Below are 21,975 nucleotides of genomic sequence, written 5' to 3'. Positions count from 1 at the left end.
GAGAGAGAGAGAGAAAGGAGAGAGAGAGAGAGAGAGAGAGAGAGAGAGAGAGAGAGAGAGAGAGAGAGAGAGAGAAAGAAAGAAAGAAAGAAAGAAAGAAAGAAAGAAAGAAAGAAAGAAAGAAAGAAAGAAAGAAAGAAACCTGCAGAACAACTCAGGTAGAAAGACAGCTCTCCACCTAGTGGACGGTACAGGAATCAGCAGTCAAATGAACCGGGCCACCATGGTTACCTTGATCCCAGCAAACACTGGAGGACAAGCTGGATACCCCAGCACAGGCAACCCTGGATGATGGCCTTGGAAAGAAAAGGGCAGTCATTGCTCCCAGCCACTGCAGCCTGACCGCCAGTGTCGTTCAGAGAATGGTCCTGTCTTTGCTCGGAAGGAACATCCTTTCTCCAAATGTGTCAGCTTCAAGGTTGAGAACTAACTATAAAGATGACAGGATCTAAACCACGTGTTTGAAGAAAATGGCCCCCAAGGGGAGTAGCACTATTCAGAGGTGTGGCCTTTTTGGAGGAGATATGGGCTTTGTTGAAAGAAGTGTGTCACTTTGGAGGTGAGCATTGAGGTCTCCTGTGCTTAAGCTACACCTTCTGTTACAGTTGACTTCCTGTTGCCTGTGGATCAAGATGGAGAACTCTCAGCTCCTTCACCGGCACCATGTCTGCCTGCAAGCCACCATGTTTCCTGCCATGATGATAATAGACTAGACCTCTGAACTGTAAGCCAGCCCCGAGGGAATGCATTCCTTTGTAAGAGTTATATGGTCATGTTCTCTTTGCAGCAGCAGAAACCCTGATGAAGACACTGCAATTCCCATGGAACGCTGCCCTCTGCCCTCGGTTCGATGCACATGTAATCATCAGGAGCATCAGGCACATTTGCTGCATCAACACAGCAGCTCTGGGACTCTGATTTCAAACAGGATGAGTAATGGACCCAAGGGGCCGGAGTTTGCCTTGAGACTCTGCCGTGTGCTGAAGATAGTGCTTTAACCAGAGAGGATCCAGCTTCAAGTTCAGCAGATTCCTGAAGTGGGGGAGGGGGCACTCCACTAGGCAGCTCTGCAGTGTGTGTCCAGGGCTCCACCACGCTCCTCAGTCACCAAGGAACATTGGCTGATGTCACTGTCGTGCCTTCTTGAAATTTACAGCACCTGATCGCTATAACCAGAATGGAGGCTGCAGTGGGATTCGGCAGGGCCCATAAACTGCGAATCTGGGATTACTTGTGTGGGTCTTAGATCTAATGCCGAGTGTCCTTTTAAAAGACACAGAGGGGCTGGAGAGATAGTTCAGCAGTTAAGAGCACTGGCTGCTCTTCCAGAGGTCTGGAGTTCTATTCCCAGCAACCACATGGTGACTCACAACCATTTACAGTTGGATCTGATACCCTCTTCTGGCATGAAGTTGTATATGCAGATAGAGCACCCATACATGGAACAAAACTCTATTAAGACACACACACACACACACACACACACACAGCCTAATTTTCTTAAATTTTCAGGGGCTGGAGAGATGGCTCCACATCTTACAGTACTTGTCTTGCAGAGGTCCTCGCATTCAATTCCTAGTACCAACATGGTGGTTCACAACCACATGACTCCAGCATGTGTGTGTGTGGGAGATCTGATGCCCTCTTCTGACCACCGTGGCACCACGCATACAAGCATACAATGATAAATACATATTAAAAATGTTTCAATCTTTAAAAAAACTTTAAAGACAGAGGGAAGAGGCTGTGTTTAAACAAAACAGACACTGGAGGCTGCGACAAGCCACAGAAGACACAGACCCACCAGATTCTCCCTGGAGCTGACTGACCCCTCAGCTTTGAACTTGACAGCAGCTCTCTGTTGTAAGCCATCTGGCATGTAGTGATGCTACCCTAGGAAAGGAAGAACCAGCACGGGCTGGTGTGTAGGTAGGGCTTTCCGCTCATTTTACTCGGAAGTGGAAATGAAGCAACTACAGGGTTTGAGCAAGGATTCCCATCTCCACCGTCCAAACTGGACAGGCACCCCTGTGGGTCCACACCAGGCTCTCCGAGCTTGGCATGCACTTGAATCCCCTGGCAAGCTGGTGACATTCTGAGTCCAGACTCTCTGAAGTAGCAGGTCTGCAGTGATTGTAAGAAAGTACACCATGACAGGGCTGCAGAGATGGCTCGGAGGTTAGGAGCACTGGCTGCTCTTGCAGAGGACCTGGGTTCAATTATCAGCACACATGTGGTGCTCATGGCTGCCTTTAATTCCAGTTCCGGGGAATCTGCTACCCTCTTCTGACCTCCATGGGGACCAGGTACACACATGGAGGACACACATGCAGACAAAATATTCATACTATAAAAAGACTTTTGAAAAGAAGGACACCAGCTCTGGCAGCTGGTATATTGGCCAGGCTTGGGCTCCACACAGATGCTGGCTGTGGCCAGCTCTTGTCCAAAAGATTTCTTCACAAAACCTGACAAGAAAAATCAACACTCAACTTGAGTCAAGGGCTAAAGGTCAGACCTTGCTAACAAGCACAAGGATGTAGACTCCAAGTCCCATGCTGCAAATCAACACAAATAGCAAGGAAATGCGCTAAGCTGTGAAGAGCCACACTTAGGAACGAGCAGGCAACTGATAAAACAGCAAAGGTGAGCTGGAACCCCGTGTGAATCCAGCAGGATCCAGGCTGCTCTGGGGGTGTGGCCCTCTATTCTTCCCATTAGAAACTCATCTGATGGAGTCTTGTCTCCCAAGCCTTCTGGTTTCTCCGAAGCACAGTGTTGGTCTAGGACACTTTCTGGACCCTTTCTTCCCTAGAGCATGGGCTTCACCCCGCACTGTTGCTATGGGGTGTTGCCACTTCCTCCTTGGAGACTGCTGCCTCTAGACCTGCAGCACCTCACTCTCAGTGTGATAATTCCCTCCTAGGAGAGAAAAGAGCATGTGGAAGAGCATGTGGAAGGAGAGGCAAACCTGAATGAGCCCTGGGCCCATGGCAGCTCGGCCTCTTTGCCTGCATGGAGGGTGGAGCCTCTTAATTTCTCAGGTTGTGAGCCCCTGGGGCTGCCTGAGATTTCTCAGAGTCCTCTCAGCCAAACCAGAAAACCAAGTGCAGTCTCTCGGGACAGCCGAGACAGCCCTGCGGGGCCACCTTCTGCTGTGGACAGACACCCAGACACGGCAGAGAAGGACACGGTACTCTTTATTGTGACGCTCAGTAGGAACACCTGTAAACCAGCGTACTGTAGTGGCAGCTGCGACACATGCTAAGGCACTTTTATTATATAAAAAAGGGGGTGCGAGTCCCACTCACTCCGTCGTGACGGCAACGGGGACCTGAACTCAGAGCTTTTCCGGCACATACAGCTTCATGATTTGACTGTTTATTTAGTCTGGGTTGTTTTTTTTTTTTTCCCTTTAAAAAAAAAAAAAGCCTTCTTGCCATAAGGGAGTCTGAACGCAGCATTTACAAAACAGTGAGGTGCACAGGAAAACTCAGCAACCAGTGCAGACCATTGGAGGGCAGGCTACTCTCTTCTAAACATGGCTCCAGAGGAAAGGCAGTGAAAACACCCAGAACTATAGCACTTACTCCAAGAAAGGAAAAAAGAAAAACCTTTTTTTTTTTCTTTCAAAAACATCCATGTGGAAGGCAGATCTGAAGCTCTAGCGCGGTGCAGCTCAGCCGCCCTTGGCCCCGTCCTAGGAGAGGCACAAGAGTGCACGGTGGGCCCCAGCTCTTGGATATTCTGGCTGCCAGGCCTGCGAGTCCCTTAACCATTAAATATATTTGGTCCCCTAGAGTGCTGGGAGAAGCCACCGGAAGGCTGTTGGCCTTTTCAGTGTGGCCCTGATGCCCTGTCTGGCTGCCCCGGTGCCAGGACAGTCTGCCCTCGGCAAGGGAGGGAGGGAGGGGCATTGCACTTGAGACATTTTACAATCGGAAGGAGCAGAGGACCCCGTGCTACCCAGGAGGGAGTGGGGGAAATTCTCCGAGTGCCCCCTGTTCTGTACCCAGCACAGAGGTGGAAGCCCTGGACTGCTCCTTCTGGACCAGGAAGGGCCCAGGGAAGAGGGCCATCGGGCAGGTGTGAGGTCACCATGTGTGATTGCCAACAGCAGAGGGAGGAGTGGGGGGAGCTGGCAGCAAAGGTGGGGGAGGTGACAACACTTCTACAGGGCCTGAGCAGTAAAACCTTTATCTGAAGAAAAAATAGATTCATAGAAAACTCTTGTGCCCACTCCCATGGCTGTCCTCCTTGCCCACCACCTGTGCTTTCAGGCAAGTGGGGCAAAACCTTGCTGGTCACCCAGCCTGGGCCAGCCTGGACTCTTTGGTATCAGATTCTTGAAGGGTAAGGAGGGCTGAAAGGGCAGCAGCAGAGGAAGCCAATGCCCTCAGTAAGGCCTGGGAGGAGGGGGTCATGATCACAGCAGTCTCAAGGCAGGGGTGTGGAGGGCTGGGGAGGGGAGGCAGAGCCGTCTGTCTGTCTGTTGTCTCAGGCAGCAGAAGATCCTATTCAGCTGGCTTGGCCTCAGCTCCGTCTGCTTTGCCATCAACCTCCTCGTCTGAGCAGTCGCCGGTGCCTTTCCGGACAAGTCGACGGGTCACAACAAACGGCAGGTCCCCACGCCTGTAGGAGGGGCAGAGGCAGTGTCAGTAGGGCCCAGCTAAGGAGGGATGGGCAGCCCAGCAGGTAGGTTTCAATGCGATCTTTAGAGGGGTGGTCAGGGAGCACTCCCGCCAGAAGTGAGTTGTACTGGGCAGGCAGCACTGTCAGGGGAGCGGGTGACCGGAGCAACCCAGCCTTTACCTGCCACAGAACACCAGCAGAAGGCGGCTGTGCTCACACCTCAGGACAGGCAGGGTGAGCTCGGCGTGAGTGGCAGAACACACACCTAATACATGTGGGACCCCAGTTCCATCCCAGCACCACAAAACAAAAAGAAATAGTGAACCGGGAAGCTCGGGGAACAGTTGTTCACACCAAAGTCGGGGGCATCCTCTGATCACGTTAGAAAATACAGATGAAATTCTTAAAAAGTCTTATTTTCAAGCTGAAAGAAAGAAAGAAAGAAAGAAAGAAAGAAAGAAAGAAAGAAAGAAAGAAAGAAAGAAAGAAAGAAAGAAAGAGAGAGAGAAAATGCCCTGACTGGAAGAAGAATGGGGACTCGCCAAGATCTGCTGCAGTCAGCAAAGCTCTCACACTGACAGAAGCCTCGCTTTCCTCCATGCTGCATCCAGACGCCAGCACTCCCTCTTGGGCATCTCCTAGGAGTGCAGACTCAGGCCAGAGGCCTCCAGCAGCCAATTCAAAAAACCTCAGCATGGAAACACCCCCATTAGGCTTCAAGCTCCAAGAAGATGGACTGTTAAAACGGGCTGGAAAAAGCCAGGTGGTGGTGGTGCACATCTTTAATCTTAACAGAGACAGAGGCAGGTGGGTCTCTGTGAATTTTAGGTCAGCCTGGACTACAAAGAGAGTTCCAGGACAGCCAGAGCTGTTACAACATGAAACTTTGTCTTGAAAAACAAAACAAAAGGCTGGGAATGAACTGTAGTTCATTCAGGAGCCTGGCTAAGCCCCAGAGGCAAGAAGCCCCGGGTGGTCACACTAGGGTGGGTACCCTCGACATCTGTCACTATGCACTGCCATCTTGCACACTGGCTCTGGAAGATGGTGTTCTGAAACGCGCTTGGAACAAACTACCTTGAGAAGGAGCGTAAGACAGGAGACTGGCTCACCTCAATTTGTTCTTCAGGGAGCTCACTTCTCGGTTCATGGCATCAGCTGTCTCTGTGGCATCCTCCAGCTCACGCTGCAGCTTCCGGCGTGAGGCGTTGGCCCGCTGGGCCTCCTCTTCTGCCTCCTCTAGCTGCCGCTTAAGCTGCTTCAAGCGGGTGGACGCCTTGTCGGCCTGCAGAGACACGTGGTACGGTAAGGGGCTCAGAAAGGGCAGCCCACCCAGAACACGGCTCTGCCTGAGCACAAACCTGGTCCTTGAATTGCTCCGCATTCCTCCGCTCGTCTTCCACCTGCAGCAGCACATCCTTCAGCCTCTTCTCGGTCCGGCGCACCTGCTTGGAGGCTGCCTGGCGCTCCCTGGGTAGGACAGACATGGTGACTGAAGGGGAATCCTCTCTACCAGGTGACACAGCCAACGAGACAGCAACTGGAAATGGTATTTCCTGGAGCCACATGGAGGTCTGGAGACTGAGGTCCTAGTCTTTTCTGGGCACCTAGTAGCTGCCATCTCAGGATGGGGCCTGGGCTGACACAAGACAACTGAAGAAGCTAGTCTATGGAGAAACTAAAGCTTGGGACCCAGAACGATCCTCATTACCTCCAAGTCTCAGTTCTGAGCCCCGACACAGCTAGGTGGGGTTTCTCACTAGAAAAGCCCACAGAGTCCCCAGTTCTAGGTGTGGGATATGGGTTCCCATCCAAACTCCACATACTTCTCAGAACAAGGAAGATGGCTTGTGGGGCCTGGAAGACAGAGCTCGTTCCTGACCTAGCCTGCATGGACAGTAAGAACACCACTGTGCCCTCAGTCTGGGTGGGGCACCTACTTGGTCTCGTTGTCCAGCTGTTCCTCCAGCTGTGCAATCTTGGCCTCCAAGGCAGCAATGGAGGCCTTGTATTTGGACTTGACAGCACTCTCCATCTCCTGCAGCTTGGCCTTGAGCTCCTTGTTCTGGCGTTCTAGCTGCTGCCTTGCATTCTCATTCTTCTGAGCATGGCTGCGCTCCAGGTTCAGGTCGGTGTTTATTTGGTCGATCTGCAAGAAGGGAATACAGCGACCTCAAGGGTAGGCTGGGTCCCACCTGCATGGACCCAGGAAGACCCTTTCCTCAGACACCAGGACCAACAAACACCCCAGCTCTCTCAGAAAGGAATCTGCTGACAAATAGGACTCAGAAACTTCCTGAAACCTGGTCTGACGGTCACAGCCTTCACAGTCACAACAGTGGGCACTCCTCCTATTTCTGCCCACCATGGGCGCTTCACCACAGGGAGCTCAAATGAAGAGTGTGGACCCCAGAGTGCAAGGTCAGCTGCTATCCTGGCGCTCACCTGCAGGTTGGCCTTCTTCAGCCGGTCGTTGATCAGCTCCGTGTTGCCCTGTTCCTCCTCCAGTTCCTCCTCCAGCTGGGCAATGCGGGCCTCTAGTCGCCGCTTCTCCTCCAACGCTAGGGCCCTGGGGACCCAGAGAAGTAAGGACCTGCACAAGTGGGGAGGTCCTCCAGGCACCCCTGTGCTTCCTCCCTCTGGCTCACCCTTTGCCACTGCTGTTGGCGATCTCGTCGGCCAGCTCATCCCGTTCCTGTTGGGCCTGGCGCTTAGCACGCTCAGCGGCTGCCAGTTCCTGCCACAAGGACCCAGAATGTGACCCACTAGGACCAACACAGTCTTCAGTGCAGCAGTCCACACAAGTCCCCTCTGTCCTTCCACAAAACCCTTCCCCAGGAACTCCTCTAGTTCACAGGGTCAGTTCCACCCGGGGGCACCTTTAGGCACGTGTTTATAAAGCCCCTGTGTCTAAGTACTTGGATTCAGGCTAAGAGTCAGGCTATAAACAGGAACCACCAAGGCCTAACAGGGACAGCTGCGTGAACAGATCAGCAGTGCTGGTTCCTCTGCATATAGTCAAGTCATTACTGAGAAGGTTTATGGAGTAGGCTGAGTCCAGGACTGAGCCCACCAAGGGCAGCAGGTGGGCTGTGGAAGCCTCCAGAGAACCAAGCATGATGGTGACAACAGAGGGAGTCATCCCACACCCATAAGAACAGAAGAGCCATGCCAGAGAAGAGGGTCTGACCTAGCATTTCATAAACCAGCAACGGCACTTCATGGAGTCAACCAGATCTGGAAACACCACCCTCCCCCTCTCCACCACATGCTTCATGTGTAACCAAACCGGCAGCTCTGGGGGCACTCAGGACCCTCCTTGTCAGGTACAACTGCTGTAAGCTCATGATCAATGCACTGGCTCATGAAATGGACTGGGGACTAAATGATCACATTCTTCTTTAAGAGGTGGGGTCCACTGCCCAGCTCTTGAGTGCGAAATCTCATCCTTTTCCCCTTTACAAATGTGCACGTGCATGAACACACACATCACACCATGCCAAGGTGTGCGGTAGGGGTAAGGCCTGGTGGGGACCCTTCTATTAACTCCCTCCAGGAGGCTGCTCTGAGGCCCACTGACAGGAAAAGGCCCCAGGCTGCCACTCGCTGACCAGAAGGCAGCAGCCCTGTGCCCCCACCGCTGGCCCACCTCCTGCAGCTGGATCATCTCAGCCTCCATGCTCTTGAGCTTCTTCTCATTCTCCTTGGCCTGCGCCAGGATCTCCTCTCGGGAGGCACGTGTGTCGTCCAGCTCCCGCATGCAGTCCTTCATCTGGGCCTGTGTACAGGAGAGGTTGCCATGTCCACCTACTTCACACCTGCTCTGCCCTCTACAGGGTAGCCTTCAGGGACCACGTCCCCAAAAGGGCACATCTCTGAGCCTGGCACCATGCTGACCAACCCTATTATAAACGGGCAGAAAAGTAACCAAAGAAAAGTGGCTCTGCACCTGCCTCCTCCTCTAAGGACTTAGAAAGCTACTTACTCCTTATAACTTCCTGTTGACTTGACGCTGATGCCAGAGGCACCACCCGATGTGGCGACCAGTCAGTGACCAAGTGAGCTCAGGGACAAGACAGTAAATACGCTTCCTGCCAGACTATGAAGCTACAAGGCAGAAAACTCAGTCCCCTATCACCCTCCTGCCGTCTGTTCCCAATCTGAAGATCCTCTGTAACAGTCCCCTTTTCCTTCTGCAGATAAATCTCACAACGGCATTCTCAGAGGCAGAGTGTGACTCCTGTTATATGTGGCCCTTAAAAATGCCACCAACAAGCTGACATTCTATGCCTCACAAACTTGCCATGTGATATTTAATCTTTCCTTCTGCTGACACACTAGGCATGAGGGACACTCAGCAGCTGTTTTATTAATATTAGTCTTTAATCACTGGTGAGTGAAAATTCCATGTATATGCCCCAGGCTCTAAGCCACCTCTCAGAACCTGAACCATCGGTACCTGGTTTCTTCTGGAAGCCTGCTTTTAAATGGCTACCATCCCTGACTCTTCAGCATGTCCAACTACTTTCTCCTTGGATTAATGTACTCAGCCCCTCGTATCACCGTTTCCATTCTGAACCTGAGCCTCACCTGTGAGACAACCTAGGAGCTCCCACATACAGGCTCACAGTGGGACAGGCCCCGACTCCCTGCCACTACAGATCCCCTCGTCTGTGGCCAACCCAGGTCTGCCTCACCTGGAGCTTCCGCAGCTGTTTGATGGCCTCCTCCCGGTTCTTATTGGCTGTGTCGATGTGCGCCTCCAGATCCTTCAGATCCATCTCCAGCTTCTTGCGTGCCGCCATGGCCATAGAGCGCTGTTTCCTCTCGTCCTCCAGCTCTGCCTCCATCTCCCGGACCTGAGGAACATCAGCAGCTCAGGAGGCAGGCCTCGTGCTTGAAGCTCACTGCAAGCGCTGAGCTCAGACGAGCTCAGGCCAGCTTTGAAAGATCCCAGGGGCCCATGGGGGCCATCAGAGAACAAAGTAAGTCATTGAGTCCTGGGACAGAGGACTGGGAAATGAGGCAATAGAGGGTAGCCCAGGAGCCCCTCCTAGGCTCAGATGTTGCAGAAGGCAGGAGGGCAGTCCCTTGTGTCTTTTCCAGAGGTAGGGAGGTCACACACACCTGTCTGACCAGCTGTTTCTTCTTCTCCTCATTCTGTTCATCCCGGCCCTGCAGATCCCGCTCAAACTGAGCCTTCATGGCCTGCAGGTTCACCTCCAGACGGAGCTTGGCATCTTCCGTGGCCTGAAGCTCATCCTCCAGCTCCTCTAGCTGGGTCTTCATCTCCTCTACCTGCTGCTCTAAGGCCCTCTTGGACTTCTCCAGCTCATGGACCTAGCAGAGAGCCCGAGTTACTGAGAGGCACAGACAGCAATGAATCCTAAACTCAGACCACACACATGTGGCTCTCCTGGGCCCAGGACCCCAGCCCAGCACTCACACTCTTGCCCACGTCATCCTTGGAGCTCATGAGGTCCTCCATCTCTGTGCGGAACTGCTTGTTGAGCCGTTCCAGCTCTGCCTTCTGCTCCATGGCCTCCTCGAGGGCCCGGGCCAACGACAGTGCCTTTGTTTCCTTCTCGCGGGCCTCAGCCTCAGCTTGATCGCGTTCCTCTGCATACTTGGCAGAAATGGTCTTCTCCTCGGCTAGGAGCTGGGGAAAGATGTCATACTATGAGACTGAGACTGCAGACCGTTGGGATCCCACAGCCAGACCCACAACGAACAGGGCCAAGGCTGCTGCCCGACTGTCTGGCTCCAGCAGTGTCCTGGCAGAATGAGAGCAAGGATTCCTCTAGCACTATACTAGATCTCTGCTTAGGTTTTTTGTTCCTGTTGTTGTTGTTGTTATTGTTGGGTCGGGGTTTTTTATTTTTAATTTCTTAAAAAAGATTTATTACTATATATACAGTATTTGTCTGTACGTGTGCCTGCAGGTCAGAAGAGGCCAGATATCATTATAGATGGCGGTGAGTCACCATGTATGTGGTTGCTGGGAATTGAACTCGGAACCTCTGGAAGAGCAGCCAGAGCTATCTCTCCAACCCTCTGCCTAGGTTTTTAAAGAGTGTGCTGGACTCCGTAGAACTACAGTTAAAGATGATTGTGAGTTGGCTGGCACGGGTGCCAGGAATCAAACTTAGATCCTCTAGAAGAGCAGTAACTGCTCTTAACTGCTGACCACCTCTGCAACCCCTTTGCTTAAGTCTGATTTATGTTACCAGGTGCCCCTTGGAAGACAGAACAGAAATAAAATCACCACCCACCCTGAACGTGGCCAATCTTGGTTCTCAAGAAGAGCAGGCTGACAGGATTCTTGAAAAGATGAGAGCCTGGCTTCTTAAAGCTTAGATCGCATATGGGGCCCTCGTCCAAAGATGGGTGCAACCTCTGCGCCTGTTCTATGCTGACTCAACCTTGCCATCCCTCATCTTCCTGCCCTCCTTGTCTTTTTGGTTCATTCTTCACCTGTTCCATGGATCGGGAGAACTTTTCATACAGGGCCAGGGAGGTGGTAGGCCATACAGCCTCTTGTGGCAGCTATGCCACTGTCTACAGCTCTTGCTAGCAGCAGCATATAAATAACTGTGGCTATGAATAATGAAACTTTATCTAACATGAGGCCAGGAAGATGGCTCTGCAGGTAATGTCAAGTCTGACAACAGACAGGCTTCCGCAAGTTGTCCTCTACCTTGACACATGCACTGTGGTACATGCATACACACAGCCACACCAAATAACTAAATGTATTTAAGAACAAAAGAAGAAAAAATAAAGGTCTTAAACATGGTGGGGACAGGCTTGGTCTGTCCCTTGTTGACCCTGTGTTTTATTACGTTACTCCATCTGGCCACAGTGTCTGCATGTCCACGGTAGAACAAGCGTTGGCTAAAATCTAAATCCTAGCTCCTCTTCTGGTTTCTGGTTACTTCCTCCATGGGCTCCTAAGCAAGTTGCAGACTAGGCACCTGGATGTGCCCACCCCACCACCCTGCCTAGGGAGGACACAGAAGGTGGTGTAGAGACCACACCTGGTCAAACTTCTTCTGCTTCTTCTCCAGGTTGGAGACGCTCTGCCGCTGGTGGTCCAGGTCTACCAGCAGGTCATCCAGCTCCTGCTGCAGCCGCGTCTTGGTCTTCTCCAGCTTATCATAGGCAGCCACCTTCTCCTCATGCCGTTGGCTCATGCTTTCCAGGTCCTTCTGGAGCCTCCTCTTTGCCTCCTCTGCCGTCTCCAGGCACCCTACCCCGTCCTCCATCTTCTTTTTCATGTCGGTCATCTGGACAGAACGAGAAGTTAAGCAAACACTCCACATTGGCACCTGGTCTGTACACATCTTTTTCCAGGACTACTAAGGACAAGCCTGCTGCACCATGAGGGTTCCAGGGGTCCAACACAGTTTTTGACCCGCCTCAACCACTTCCCTCATCCCAGGGAAGGTACCACACCTGGGCATGGAGGTTGGCAATCTGCTTCTCCAGGTTGCGTTTAGCCTCCTCTTCCTCCTCCAGCTGCTCTCTGAAGGAGTTCTTCTCATCCTCCACCTGCTTGAGCTTCGTGCTCAGGCTCAGCTTCTGCCGGTTCTCCTCCTGCAGCAGCTCCTACTCAGAGGACAAAGGGGATGCTGAGGAGGTGCAGTGCCACAGCCTTGAGGACCCACAACCCAGATACAGGATGAGGAGTGCTCAGAGTGTCCGCAAACAAGACGCAGAGGTGTGGCAGCTAGGACTCCTGACACTGTACTCACCTGTGTGTCCTGAAGCTGGGACTCCAGTGCAGAGAAGTCCTTCGTGAGCTTGCTAGACTTGCTGTCAGACTGGTTAAGGAGACCGGTCACGCTGTCCAGTTCCACCTGGGTAGGAAAGAGAAAGGCAAGGGTTGAGTGCCTGGGACTGTTCTGACAAAGCCAGACTCCTCTTGAGGTGAACCACGGGGACCTGGCTGAGGAGGCGGTATGAGGAAGCATGTTTATGAGACAGCAGGTTATAACGGCCCAGGCTCAGGGTTCCACAGAAGCCTCACCTGCAGCTTGGAGACTTTGTCAGCCAGCTCGGTGCGCACACGCTCTCCCTCGCTGAACTTGACCTGCAGCTCCTGCAGCTGGGCCTCCACCTTCTTGCGCTTGTGTTCTGAGTCACCCTTGCCTTGCATCAAGACCTTCACCTCATTGGCCAGCTCTCCTCGCTCATTCTCCAGGGTCTGTTTTGCCTTCTCAAGGGTGGCTTTTACCTGGTGGAGAAGACAAGGGTGTAATGGGCATCCAGGGTTTGGTAGGGCCTGGTCTCTCTGACGTCGATAGAGTCAAGGACCGCTGCCTCAGTCTCAGGAGCCCTGAAGAAGGAAAGCCTCATTTGCACCTATTCTCAAATCCCTAAGGGTAAGTAAAAGTACTGTCCAACTCTCCTCTGTGAATGGAGGGACCATTCTACTATATGAAGTTTCGTGGGTCATCTGTAGGGATTTTAGCAACAATCGTAAAACAAAGAAAACGGTTCCTAAACTTGAAATCTAATGTTCAAAGCACTGATGTGATAGTCTTTTAAGAACTATGAAGGCGTTAGGTGTGGGGTGCACACTTTCAATCCCAGTACACAAGAGGCAGAGGCAGGTAGATCTCTCTGAGTTCAAAGCCTGCCAGGTCCAATCGTGAGTTCTAAGCTAGTCAAAGTTACATAAACAAAACCTATCTCAAAAACACAAAACTAAAAATGTGCAGCTCATAAAATAGATGCAAAACAACTCCATTACACACAGCAGAGAGGGCTTGACATGGCCAAGGGTAACAGGACCCTGAGTGCAAAGCCATTGTCACATGGAAGAGACCTGGACTGCTGAAGCTGTCACCAATAGTGATAGGAGCTGGAAGCCAAAAAGGCAGAGCCTGCCCAGAAGGAGTCGTCAGCTATCAGCTGCCTGGACGGACAACACCAGGGTTTCCTGTTGCTAGTATAAGAAGAGATCTCCTAGTCAGAAGAGAGTATGAGTGCCCCTCAGATTCAGGGTCAAGATCATGGGTATTCCAGAGCTTCTTGGTCTGGTAGGGTGTTACAGATGAAAACATGTCATCATCACAGAATCAACACTGAGCTTTACAGGTTGAACACATGCTCAGTTCAACCTCAGATAACAAGACAGACAGACCAGCCGCCATCCTCCTTTACTGGCATGAAAACTAAGGCATGGAGGAACTTACTTGTCCAGGTCATTCTGACAAAGTCGGGACCACACCTGTTCTGATCTCCCCAGCCATTGGTTTAGATGCTGCAAGACCCATCGGACCCCTCCCCAGACAGCGCCTGCCTTCCCCAGAGTTCCCATACCCTCTTGGTCTGCTCCAGCTGCTCGGCCAGCTCCTCCACGGCCTGGGAGTGCTTCTGCCTCATCTCCTGGATCTGGGCCTCATGGGTCTTGGCCTCATCCTCCAAGGTCTTCTTCAGGATGCTCACTTCCTGCTCACGTTTCGACCTGGAAAGAAAACACACTTAGAGTGGAGGCCAAGCATCCCAGGACACTGTTGTCTCTTGGCTCATCTCGACTGCAGAGGCCTAAAGGAGGCAGAGGCACTTCACACAGTTTCTCTTTCTCTCTCCTAGTTTTTTTTAATATTTATTTATTTATTATGTATACAATATTCTGTCTACATGCATGCCTGAAGAGGGCACCAGACCTCATTACAGATGGCTGTGAACCACCATGTGGTTGCTGGGAATTGAACTCAGGACCTTTGGAAGAGCAGACAATGCTCTTAACCGCTGAGCCATCTCTCCAGCCCCCTCGCCTAGTTTTTTTTTTTTTTAATATTTATTTATTTACTTATTATGTATACAATATTCTGTCTGCAGACCAGAAGAGGAGACCAGACCTCATTTCAGATGGTTGTGAGCCACCATGTGGTTGCCGGGAATTGAACTCAGAACCTTTGGAAGAGCAGGCAATGCTCTTAACCGCTGAGCCATCTCTCCAACCCCCCTCTCCTAGTTTTTTAAGACAAAATTTTACGCCATTCATGTTTAAACTGCCTGTGAAGCCAAGAACGACCCAGAACTCCTTACCCTTCTGGCTTCATCTCCCAAGTGCTGGATTACAAGTGAGCTGCACTACACCCAGACTCCCAGATTCTCTATCACTGGCCTCTGTTCTTAACCATTCATCCATCCTCAGGCCCAATCTAGCATGCACACTGCAGAGACTCATGCCTTTTCAGCCCTAGTAGGGGCCTCCCTGTCTCACCAGTTTCTTCAGCAGGGATTCTACTCAGTGAAGAAGCTGCTGAGGAACCATCAGTGTGCATGCTCCCCGGTTCATGCAAAGTCAGGCCACCATGTGTGTGCAGAGGACTGTGCCATGTGTGTAATGTGTGTGTAGGGGACAGCATCTTGGCCAGGTCTTCCCACACCTCCCTGTCCTGCAAGACCAACCCGCCAAGTGGCACACCTCAGCTCCTGCTGAGCAGCCGTGGAATCCAGAGTGTCCTCCAGCTCTGTCTTCAGGGCCTCCAGCTCCTCTCCAAGATCCCGCTTCTGCTTCTCAGCTTTATTCCTGGAGGCTCGCTCAGACTCCAGGTCTTCTTGGAGCTCAGAAATCTGAGCTTCCAGTTCTCGAATCTTCTTCAGGGCCATATTCTTCTGGGCAGCTTCTTCTTCCACTCTGCCAAAGAGATCAGTGACATCAGTATGAGGTCATCTTAGGAAGGTGCAGCCAAAGCACCTTCTGGTAGTCACAATCAGGGACTGCGGGTCAACCCCAGCAAAGCTCAACCATCCAGGATGTTTAAGAACAATGTAGAGCCAGAAAGGTGGCTCAAGGACTGAGAAGAGCACTGGCTGTTCTTTCAGAGAACCTGAGTTCAACTTCCAGCACCCACATGGCAGCTCACGACTGCCTACAACTCCAGGTCCAGGAGCTAATGCCTTCTGTTGGGTCCCAAGTAGACACCACACACACACACACACACACACACACACACATTTAAAAATATATATATATTAAGGAAAAATACCATGTGAGAACTGGACAGCAGAATTATTTCATTTTCTAAATTAAGAAGACCTTAAATACATAACATTCAAACATTTACTGAAAAGATTAAAAAGAAATAAAACTGTAAGTAAAAACTGTAGATGTGCTTTGAATTTACATGATTAACCTTCTGCTCAATCTAGCCGTGAACCTAAAGCTGCTCTTAAAAATAATGATAAATTTTTAAAAATGTATACAGGGTGATGAAATGTCTCAGCGGGTAAAAGTGCCTGCAATCAAGCCTGACAGCTGAGTTCAATCCCTGGGACCCACACAATGGAAGAAGAGAACTGACTCAGGCAAAATGTCCTCTGACCTCCCCTGTGCGCTGTAGCACATACCCCTTGTGCAACCCCCATAAATAAATCTAAAAAAAGAATTTAAAAAGTACAAAAATCATTTTTAGTATATGCCTATAACCACAGAGTAAACAAAGAAAGAGGGGGCAGGAGACCAAAGAGGGGGCAAGGAAAGGGAGAGGAAAAAGGGATGTGGGAGGAAGGGGCGGAGAGGGAGGACTACAGAGTGGGTTGTTTGAGGATTAAACACCCTGGACCACACTGTAGATCAGTATCTCACCATGGGCTCTTCTGCAGCAGGAGCAGAGAGCATGCTCATGGTACATTGCAGCACCAAGAACAGGGAAGGAAGCCACTGTACATGCAACACTGGCCAGTAGCTGGGCCTCACCTGGCCAAGGCAGCCTGCAATTCCTCTTCCTTCTTGGCCAGCTGCATCTTGAGCTCGGCAATCTGCGCCTGGAGCTCCGCGATCTGGTCGCTGAGGTCCGTGGAGTCTCCCTCCAGTTTGCGGCGGGTCTTCTCCAGTTCCTGCCGCTGCTTCTCCTCCCTGCGGAGGCGCTCTGACAGGGAGGGCAGGAGGAGAGACTGAGCCCTCAGGAGTCACAGGCTTCTTGCCTGATCTGAATTACTTGTATAAAACCAAACACTGTGCACTTGTAAGACACATGGAAGGTTTAAAGGGACACCATGGCCCTAACTCTGAGATGAAGAAACAGTTCCACAAGCTATTGAGGCCTTTGTGTCTCCAGGGCAACCCAGCACCTGGCATCCCTCCTTCTTTCTTCTCCTCAGAACTGTCAAAGTCTGACAGCTTCTGAGACAGCCGAGCCCAACACATGCTGTATCAAGCTTCATGCTTATCACTCCTCACACAGACAGCCACCCAGTCATGCAGCGATAAGTCTGCAGCCCAGGCTCCCAAGAAAAGCAGATACCGTCCCTAAAGCCTGAAGGCCTTGTCTTGAGGGAGTGGTCTAGCACTGGGCCTATGAGCTGTGCACAGCTCGGCAATCTGGGCGCACAGAACGCTCGTGCCCAGCGTGTCTCACCTTCCAGGTCAGTGATCATTGCCTCGTGCTTGTTCTTGAGCTTGGCCAGGCTCTTGGACTTCTCCTCTTCTTCCATGAGGTTGGTAGTGAATTCGGCTACTCTGTCTTCCAGCAGCTTCTTCTCCTAGAAGTGGAGGAAGAGTACCAGAGCTCAGTGCCGGCTGAGGACACACGCTTCAGCTCTTTCAAAGGAGGGCTAGACCAGAAATCTATGAGTCAAGGGTAAACACTTAAACCTTAAACACTTGGCCAAGTTCATAAGGATTTACTGAGTCTAAGAAGTAGCTGGCAGGTCATCTGAGACATATGGGTAAATTCACATCCTTAGATACTAAAAATGCAGGCAACCAAGACTTTCCTGGGGTCAGGTTAAGAAAGGCTTCTGGGTATCAACTGATTCAGGTGAGGGACAAGTGGCCCCATCCATCCCTGCCATTATAAGAGGCTGCCATCTGGAGTTTCCTCAATCCCAAAAGTTTGGGGATTAAGAGCTTCACCAAGGAAAAATGGTATGCCTCTCCCCCAGGCTCCTCACTCATGGAAAAACCCTCTACACATGAAGCTGGCGCTCAGAGACCTTGGGCACCCTGGGAGAAGCAACTGACTGCTGAGCAGAGCCACGGCACCGCACTGAACAGGCAGGCGGGCACGGCCCTGTGCTGCCCTGCTTTCCCCAGGACTGCATGGAACAACAGGCCCCACCTTTGCCAGCTTGCAGTTTTGGTCCTCCATGATGATCTGGTCCTCCTCCAGCTTCTTCAGCTTGGCCTCGGTGGTCACCTTCTCAAGCTGCAGCTTCTGCCGGGCACTTTCCTCCTCCTCCAGCTGCTCCTCGAGTTCCTAAAGGAAGAGGAGCACAAGAAGGGCATGGGACTGACATACTTGGCTGGCACTCACTCGGAGAACCTGCATGTGAACCGAGGCACAAGACTAACACAGCTTCACACTGCTCCCAGGGCTACTTGAGTCAGCATGTGAGAGAGAGCCATGCACTAAGGCTACCTGCTTGAGGCTGGTGGAGCAGGGACCAAAGAGGAAAAACTCAATGGCCTCAATGTTCAACTGGGTAGAATTCTTCGAGATTTGAGAGCTGCATGTTATGAGCAACCATCCCAAACAGCAAGCCTCTACAGAGATGCCCAAGTGGACAAAGAAGGCGACTGATGTGACAATTGAATCCATGCGTCTGTCGTGTGTCCCACCCTGCCCAGCAGGTACGGGTAGTACCTGGATGTTCTGCTGCATCTTCTTCTTCTCCGCCTGCAGATGCTGGCAGCGCTCTTCCTCCTCCTCTACCCTGGCCTCCAGGTCATGGCAGATCTCCTCCAGTTCTTGCTTCTTCGATGTCAGGCGGGCCCGGAGCTCCTCAGCCTCGGCACACAGCTCTGTTTCTGCCTGCAGCTGCTCCTGAAGCTGCAGCTTCTCTGCCATTAGCTGCAAAAAACACAGGCAAAGGTTAAGTTCCCTGTGACCTTGCGGTCCAAATGGGACATGTCTCCCAAGGCAGGCACTAAAGGCTTGGTTGCCCATTGAAGGCACTGTTAGGAGCCACTGGAACTTTAGGAGCTGGGACCTGAAGCAAAAAGATCACTGGGACACACCTTTGGGGGGAATATTAAGGCCTTGGCCCCTTTTTTCCCTCTGCTTTCTTGGCACAAAGGACTGAGTAGTTCTGCTCTGCCACACCCCCACTACCAGGACATTCTGCCTCAACAGGGGCCCAGAAATAACAGTCAGTAACCACAGGCTAAATCTCTCAATCCCCCTTTGAGGTTCACTATCTTAGGTACATTTTCACAGCAACAGAGAGCCGATGTGTGATCTTCAAGCAGCTCCAGGGTGGGTGCTTATGGCTCAGGCCCCCGGCCTCCATGGACAAGAAGTGTTCAAGCTCCCACACAGCCCTAACATCCTCTACCCTGGGCCTTCCCTCGAGAGCTTCAGACATCCACATAATAGGCCGAAGGGCTATATGGTAGGATGGGAGCTTAAACCTGCACTCCTGAACGCTCCACTCCACTGAGCAGCCTCCCTCCGGCACACGAGTGTGTACCAGGGTGGTATAAAGAGAAGCTGAAAGCTGGTCTCCCACTGAACTGCAAATGCTCAAAGCTGCAAACCAGCCTGCCTACCGGTGACCAATAGGGGGCAGCACTGAGAGAAGCTGGGATTGATGGGTGGAGCCTCTGACACCTGCCTGGGACTGCAGAGTCTCCATCTCTGTCAGCCTGTTCTCAGCAGCCAGATGTTTCTCTCGCATCTTTGTCAGTTCCATCTCCTTGGCTAACAGCTCATCCTCATGCCGCATTGAGTTCAGCACAGGCTTGACCTGGGAGAGAAGACAGAGGCAGAGTTAAGGCCGGCGAGGGGTTGCCCACCTCTGACAGCTCCCTCACCTCTAGCATACAAGCTCTAGAGATGAGAGGCCACCAGACCTACTATCTGGGGAGGAGGTGCATGCAGGTACAGGCTTCCTGGAAGTCAGTCTGGTGCAACACTCGACAGGCCTCTGACCTGCTTAATTACACTGCAGAAAGATGTTCATGACAGCACTGTTTATAGCACCAAGACTTAGGAATGATACACAGAGCTAGCCTCTAAGGAATAATCCTAAAAACTGATGCTGATGAGAATTTTAAATAGAAAGTGCAAAGTACACGACTGTGGAAGAATGCAGTTTACACAGCCGACATTTACTGCAAGCGAGAAGGGAGAGTGTGAGTAAATACAGAAACATCAGTGCTGGTGCAGTGGGGAGGGCCATGGAGTTTTAGACTCTTCCTAATGCTTTTCATATTTAACATTCTGCAGTTATCACGCATTACAAACTAATGGAACCAGGGTCTCTATGTAGTGCTAGCGGTCCTAGAACTCACTATGTAGTCCAGGCTGGTCTTGAAATCACAGTGATCTGCCTGCCTCTGCCTCCTGAGGGCTGAGATTGAAGGCACACGCCACCACGCCCAGCTTTTAAAGACTGGGGTATAAAGTACAACTTCTGAGGGGTACCTCAGGAGGTTAGAGTCTCTCAAAATGGGGACAAAGTGCTGGGCAGGACCTTACCCACTAGAACTGCTCTCTAAGTTGGCCCAGCCCAGGCACTGCCATCTATAGCAAACAAGAGGTATGGCCGGCACACACTCTGGACAGCACCGGGTTAGGCTCTCACTGCTGGGCTCTGGGGAGCGGTAGGAAAGACTCGTGGTGTGGGCAGCAAGCCCCTACATGAGCAGAGGAGGCCGAGTTCTTTGTGGAGTACCAGGCCACAGGTTTCCAGCACCCACCTTGGTGAAGAGCCTCCACCACTGCCAGTTGCGCAGCCTGAGGTAGGCGGCGCAGTTCCTCTGGAGGACTTTCATGGCGGTCAGCTGCTGCTGCCTCTTGGCAAATGCCCTGCAGGTGAAGGGCACAGTTAGCAACTCAGAGTGAGGGAAAGCACACACACAGCAACAGCCCTGGCTCATGAGTCACCAAACACACCACTGGCAAGGGCTCGGGTCATTCAATCACTGCCCTCCACTGAGGCACTCACAAGCATAAAGGACCAACAAAAACCAGTGGCGGATCCTGTCAGTATAAGGTCTAACTATGACCTTGGTCATGATTTCCAGCTGTACCCAGAAAACTTGGACTTGGTGTATCTGCCTATGCTGCCTTCCTGTCCGAGCTGCTGGGGGTGCACAGTATCAGCAGCCGATGTGCTGTCAAAGCAGGTAGTGTGGTGTGGGCAGGGGAGCTCCATTTCTGCCAACATCACAAACCCACACTCATCCTCAGGGCTCACAACTCACACTGGCACACGCCCTGGAGAATAATCAGACACTCGGGGACCAAGATGTTGCTGCTCTGCCTGCTGTCCTATGGCAAGGGAATCTAAACACACTAACTTTACATTCTGAGCTCAGGGTGCTTCCGTGGAGCATACAACTCCAGGAGGACAGGCAAAGATGTGCCTGGTGTCATGGTGAGATTACAATAAACAGACATTTGGGACAAATCAAAGCTTAGTTACCTGACTTTCACATGTTCTTCTAAACTCATTTATAAAAAGCCATTTCTACCACCGACATGAGAAATCCAGGAAGTGCCTAGGGCCCATCCCCGGACAGATTCTGCCCAGACCCAGAGGCCTTCAACTACAGCTGTCTAAGCTCTGCTCAGCAGGAGCACAGTGAGGGTCCCTGCAACTTACTTCCTGGCAAGATAGCCCCTGCAGCAGGCCTGGAAGCCAATGATGACATCAGTGATCTTCAGGTCCCGCTCCTCCTCCAGATGGGCTAGCACACCAGCCCGGAAAAACACTTTGCTCTGGCCAATGCGGTACAGGTTGCTGTCAAGCTCCAAGGCTTTGATCTAGAGGGAGGAAAGCAGACTGTATCACTCTGTACCTGCAGACGTCCCAGGGGTCCTTAGAGGGGAGCTGCACCTCTTCTATGAGCCTCCAGGACCAGAGAACATGGGACTCGGGGACACTGAGAGGAGGACCAGCACAGAGCAAAGTGGCAAATCAGACTGTCAAACACAGGACTCCTCTGAGACCCCTTCTACCTGCTGCCTCTGCACCCTCTGGAGTCACACTCCACAGATGCTCAACCAGGACACTGCCCACTATGAAGCAGCTACAGCACACGGGCACTAAAATTAAAACAAGCGCCCTCCTGGGCCCGAGGACCCAACACCACCTGGAGAGCCTGGGTTGTACCCTCTCTGAGGCCACTGTCCTCAACTGCAAAAGGGAGGGGTGCTGCCGCTTGAAAAGAAACGAGGGCACACAGCAAATACCAGTGCCTCCTTCCCAGCAGGGCTGTGGGCACTGCCCAAGAGTGTCAGCACTCCACATAGCATGAAAGCACCAGTGGGTGCCAGAGCAGCAGGGCTCTCTTAGAAAGCCTACATGCTGTGGGTTCTCTGCTGTTAACTGGCTGGATTCAGAATCACCCAGGAGACACACCTCTGGGTGTCTGTG

The 21,975-nt window shown here is 51.9% G+C and overlaps 1 protein-coding gene across 1 annotated transcript in view; it reads right to left on the bottom strand.

The window, feature by feature from the left end:
- Positions 1-3,183: 3,183 nt before the first annotated feature.
- Positions 3,184-21,975, bottom strand: part of Myh9 (myosin heavy chain 9) — an 83,625-nt gene continuing 64,833 nt past the window's right edge. Inside the window, exons 19-41 of the mRNA XM_048427378.3 lie at positions 21,202-21,362; positions 20,294-20,402; positions 19,207-19,338; positions 18,237-18,443; positions 17,712-17,849; positions 17,010-17,133; positions 16,349-16,520; positions 15,074-15,286; positions 13,960-14,104; positions 12,662-12,868; positions 12,387-12,491; positions 12,088-12,240; positions 11,670-11,918; positions 10,079-10,291; positions 9,760-9,972; positions 9,330-9,491; positions 8,282-8,410; positions 7,281-7,369; positions 7,078-7,201; positions 6,573-6,781; positions 5,994-6,102; positions 5,745-5,917; positions 3,184-4,632 (exon numbers count right to left, since the gene is read on the bottom strand). Coding sequence (XP_048283335.2) covers positions 4,515-4,632; positions 5,745-5,917; positions 5,994-6,102; positions 6,573-6,781; positions 7,078-7,201; positions 7,281-7,369; positions 8,282-8,410; positions 9,330-9,491; positions 9,760-9,972; positions 10,079-10,291; positions 11,670-11,918; positions 12,088-12,240; positions 12,387-12,491; positions 12,662-12,868; positions 13,960-14,104; positions 15,074-15,286; positions 16,349-16,520; positions 17,010-17,133; positions 17,712-17,849; positions 18,237-18,443; positions 19,207-19,338; positions 20,294-20,402; positions 21,202-21,362 — 3,654 coding nt within the window. The 3' untranslated portion in view covers positions 3,184-4,514. The remainder of the gene's footprint in view (positions 4,633-5,744; positions 5,918-5,993; positions 6,103-6,572; positions 6,782-7,077; positions 7,202-7,280; positions 7,370-8,281; positions 8,411-9,329; positions 9,492-9,759; positions 9,973-10,078; positions 10,292-11,669; positions 11,919-12,087; positions 12,241-12,386; positions 12,492-12,661; positions 12,869-13,959; positions 14,105-15,073; positions 15,287-16,348; positions 16,521-17,009; positions 17,134-17,711; positions 17,850-18,236; positions 18,444-19,206; positions 19,339-20,293; positions 20,403-21,201; positions 21,363-21,975) is intronic.

This window comes from Myodes glareolus, chromosome 19, assembly GCF_982192425.1.
Source record: "Myodes glareolus chromosome 19, mMyoGla1.1, whole genome shotgun sequence".
NCBI lineage: Eukaryota > Metazoa > Chordata > Mammalia > Rodentia > Cricetidae > Myodes > Myodes glareolus.
This window is presented reverse-complemented; position numbering and strand designations above follow the sequence as displayed.